The following is a 4,099-nucleotide window of genomic DNA, read 5'->3' as shown; positions in this document are numbered from 1 at the left end:
ATCATAAGAGCAAAGGCACTTTGTCATACCCTACGACCGTCAACGCGAAAGCGAGAATGCATGTACTATTCAACAGGTCGGCGCAGCTTGGCAATTAAAGTGCATATTTATATCAAGATTGATGGCTGTCAACACAAGTAAACAGGTTATCTGGTTGATAAAGATATAAGGCGTGTTCCAGTTTCAACCAAATCCAGTCGTTCGATCCAAAATTACCAAATGATTTCCGATTGAGAAGTCGAGATGAAGCTTTCCTCTTTCTTGGCTGTTACTAGCCTCTTCTTTTTACCCCCCACCGATGCTGTTCTCAGCAGATCCCATATCAAATCCACCAATATCACTCAGGATCTAGTCAGATGGGACGAACACTCACTCTTTATCCGAGGGGAGCGTATCGTCATCTTGTCCGGCGAGTTTCACCCATGGCGTATTCCTTCACCAGGACTCTGGTTAGACGTGCTCCAGAAGATCAAAGCGCTAGGTTATAACGCAGTGTCCTTTTACGTCAACTGGGCCTTGCTCGAGGGCAAACCAGGCGAGGTACGCATGGACAATGTGTTTGATCTTCAACCTTTCATCGACGCCGCCGTCGAGGCTGGACTCTATCTCATCGCACGACCTGGTCCCTATATCAACTCTGAGCTCTCTGGGGGCGGCTTTCCTGGCTGGTTACAGCGCAATAAGGGTGAATTGAGATCAATGGCCCCAGATTACACCAACGCAACGGAAACTACATTTCAAGCGTCCTTCGCGTCATCTCAGCTGCTCAGATAACCAACAGCGGACCCATAATCCTTGTGCAGCCCGAAAACGAGTACAGTTTAGCGGTCGGAACAGCCAACCCGGTTGAGTCAACCAAGCTATTGGACCCAAACTACATGGTTTTTATGGAAGACCAGTTTCGACGAAATGGTATTGAAGTTCCTTTGATTGGCAATGACGCCGTGCCTTTGGGCAACTGGGCGCCTGGATCTGGAAAAGGGGAGTTGGACATCTACGCGCATGACGCTTACCCTTTTTACAAAGGATGTAAGTTTTCTAACAACCGCTTCAGTCATGTCTGCTGATTGAGTATTTAGGCGATCATCCCACGGACTGGACGGATCTCACTGCTTTAAGTTTGACGTATACGTATCAAAACCATCTGCAGCAGAGCCCAAGCAGCCCCTATGCCGTATTGGAGTACCAGGGGGGTGCCCCCGATCCATGGTAGGCCCATGCTATTTTCTAGTCCCTCTCGTCGATATTGGTGCTGATTGATCAAAGGGGAGGTGTTGGCCTGGCTCAATCTCTAAGTCGACCCACCCCCTTTTGGCCACCCCCCCCTTTTGGCCACCCCATCAAAACATGGTATCAAAACATCGCTACTAACTACACTCAATTAATTAACTATCTTCTACTACCATAATAATATAGTCATTATTCTCCTTAGGTAATTCGACCCCTATGAGTCGACTAGGACTAACTAGACGGTCGCTAGAGTCCTCCTAAGCTCTCTATATATCCTAAATATTTGCGAACTTAGTATTTAGGTCTATTAGTATACTCTTCTTTTTCCGCGGCCTTAATTAGTTAACTTTGGCTTTTAAAACTCGAATATAGTACTAAGATATTACTAAATAGTAGGCCTGCTCGCTAAATACCTTTTTTACCTTTTTAAATAGTAGTCGTTAAGTATTATAATCTAGACTAAGCTCTATAAATAACTTTAACTAGTCGTAGAGCTCGCTAGCCTTCCTAGGTATTAACTAGTTAATAACAAACGCCGCTAATACCTAGTTAATAGCTTTTCTAGTATTACTAATCACTTACTTAGTATCTGCGGTCTTTTTAGTTAGTATAACTAGGTTAAGTAGGACTATTAGATTAGTAAGTAGTCTAGCCATATCAGGGGGATATAGTCTAGTTACTTTCTACCTACTTCGTATATTTAACGACGTTAGACTAGCTAAACGAGCTTTTTAATAATAGCTTAAGAAGTACCGCTTTCTAACGATAGTAAAATTATTTACTATATCCTCCTTACTAAGCTCCTTCCTATACTTAGACTTAATAAGTCTAAAGATAGCTATATTTAACGGCTAGAGGATATGGGAAGTATATAGTGGTAAGAATAGTAAGTAGACGTTATTTCTATAGTATTCCTATATAAATTCTATTATCATATAACTCCTATAGCTATTTAGAACTAATAGTCGAGGCTTATTAAGTATACTAAGCCCCCTAAGGGGGGGGGTCTTAGTCTATAATAAGAACACTATTTTCAACCACTTAAGGGCAGTCTTATCGGTCGTCTAGCTATTATCTATTACTATAAACTCCTAACTAATATAAGGGTTAAGTTTAAGTAGAAACCACTACTACTATACCGACTTTTTTTTATATATAACTAGTAGTTTAATAGCTTAATTATTAATAAAAATACACTCGATAATAGATACTTAAACACGCGAACTAGGCTCTTTTTTTTATACTACTATAGTTTCTACCTTACCTAAAACTAGGCTATTAAATCCCTTACCCTCTAGGATACTAGTCTTATCTATATTATACCTATTAGCCTATTTAATATCGCTAATCTCTAGTATATTAAGTAATCTAAACTATGACTTAATTATATTAATAATAGCCCTATTTAGACGCCTCGAATCGATAGTACGACTTCTCTAGACCTTAATTAATAAGTTCCTCCTTAAGAAAGCGTCTATCTATCTCTTCTTAAGAGGATTTATATCCCCCTAGGATCTTAGAACTTACTTAGCGAATTTTATAAATTATTTATAAGTTAGTATAATACCTAGATTATACTAAATACGAACCTACTAAGCTAGCTAGTCTTCTTACTATAGAGGAAGCCTCTAGAGGTCTACGAATACTATTACCCTCGTCTAGTGGCCTCTCCTACGGTTACGAAGAGTTAACCTTAGAACTCCGAACTTAATCAAGGCCCGATTAACTAAGAGACCTCTTCCGATAGCCTCAAGAGCCCGAACAACTTCATTTTCGGTATACGAGACTACTACATATTAATAAATAAGTGTGCAAAAAAGAATTACATTTGGACGATTTTTGCAATTGTTATAGTGGTTTGAAAATCGTGGGTAGGGTTTTAATGCGGTGGCTAGGATGGAGAAATGGGGTGGCCAAAAGGGGGGGGTGGCCAAAAGGGGGTGGGTCGACTTATATAGTATGCTTTTCTCCTGTCTTGCATTAGCTGGTCACTAAAGTGGCGGATAGACATATAGCGGGACAAATTGGGGGAACATAGGTCACTCAGAGGGCTACACTTCCTACGATCATAGTGCTTCCATCAGAGAGAATCGTAGGATCGACCGGGAAAAGTACAGCGAGGCCAAGATCGAAGCCCATTTCCTCCGTGCTTCCGAGGCCTATCTCACAGCCATCCCCCAGAACGCTACGTCTACCGAGTTTATTAGCACACCAGACCTCCAAGTTGTTCCAATCGTAAGGGACAAGACTCGGTTCTACGTTATGCGCCATACTATCAGGCCTCGCCGGTCAGGCCTCGTTAGTTAAGGGATAGCTTAGGGGGGTATAAAGAGGGGGACTAAGTAACAAAGGAGCAGCTTAGGTATATATAGAGCGCTAGTAGTATACCTCGAGGGAAGGGTAGATTTTAATAATTCCTCTTTTAGACCCTAATAGTAGTTAGCCTCTATAAGCTTTTTCCCTATGTTATATACTTATTAATAATCTAAAATCTCTACTTACGAAGGGGACTAGGCTAGAAGCTTAAAATACTAATAAGAACGAGACGTAGTAAGAGAGCGTAGTCGGCGCTATAATAATAAGAAGAAGATAACTCTTTTTTATCGGACCCCCCAGAGTCGCCTCCTCCTTAATAAACGATATAAGAACGAAGCGTAGTAAGACTATTAACGTAGCGGCGACGTAAAAGGACCGTATTGCTAAGAGTATTAATAAATTTTAAATAAAATAGCGAACCTCCTACCCTTACTTACTAATACTTAAACCGAACGATAAGTAATAGGCTAGTAGAACTATAGGAATAAGAACGATAATTAGAGAAAGAAATCCTTATTATAACGTACGAAGAGCGCCTATGTAAAAGACGAGT

General features: G+C 40.7%; 1 protein-coding gene across 1 annotated transcript; it reads left to right on the top strand.

Moving 5' to 3' along the window:
- Positions 1-243: 243 nt before the first annotated feature.
- Positions 244-1,213, top strand: CLUP02_04367 (glycosyl hydrolase family 35; the record flags this gene model as incomplete). Its single annotated transcript, XM_049283380.1, has 3 exons — positions 244-685; positions 763-1,029; positions 1,080-1,213. 3 exons carry the CDS (start codon positions 244-246, stop codon positions 1,211-1,213), a joined length of 843 nt encoding a protein of 280 aa, XP_049140523.1.
- Between the last annotated feature and the right edge of the window lie 2,886 nt (positions 1,214-4,099).

Source organism: Colletotrichum lupini, chromosome 2 (genome assembly GCF_023278565.1).
Source record: "Colletotrichum lupini chromosome 2, complete sequence".
Classification (NCBI taxonomy): domain Eukaryota; kingdom Fungi; phylum Ascomycota; class Sordariomycetes; order Glomerellales; family Glomerellaceae; genus Colletotrichum; species Colletotrichum lupini.
Note: the sequence above shows the minus strand (reverse complement) of the source record. Positions and strands in the feature narration are given on the sequence as shown.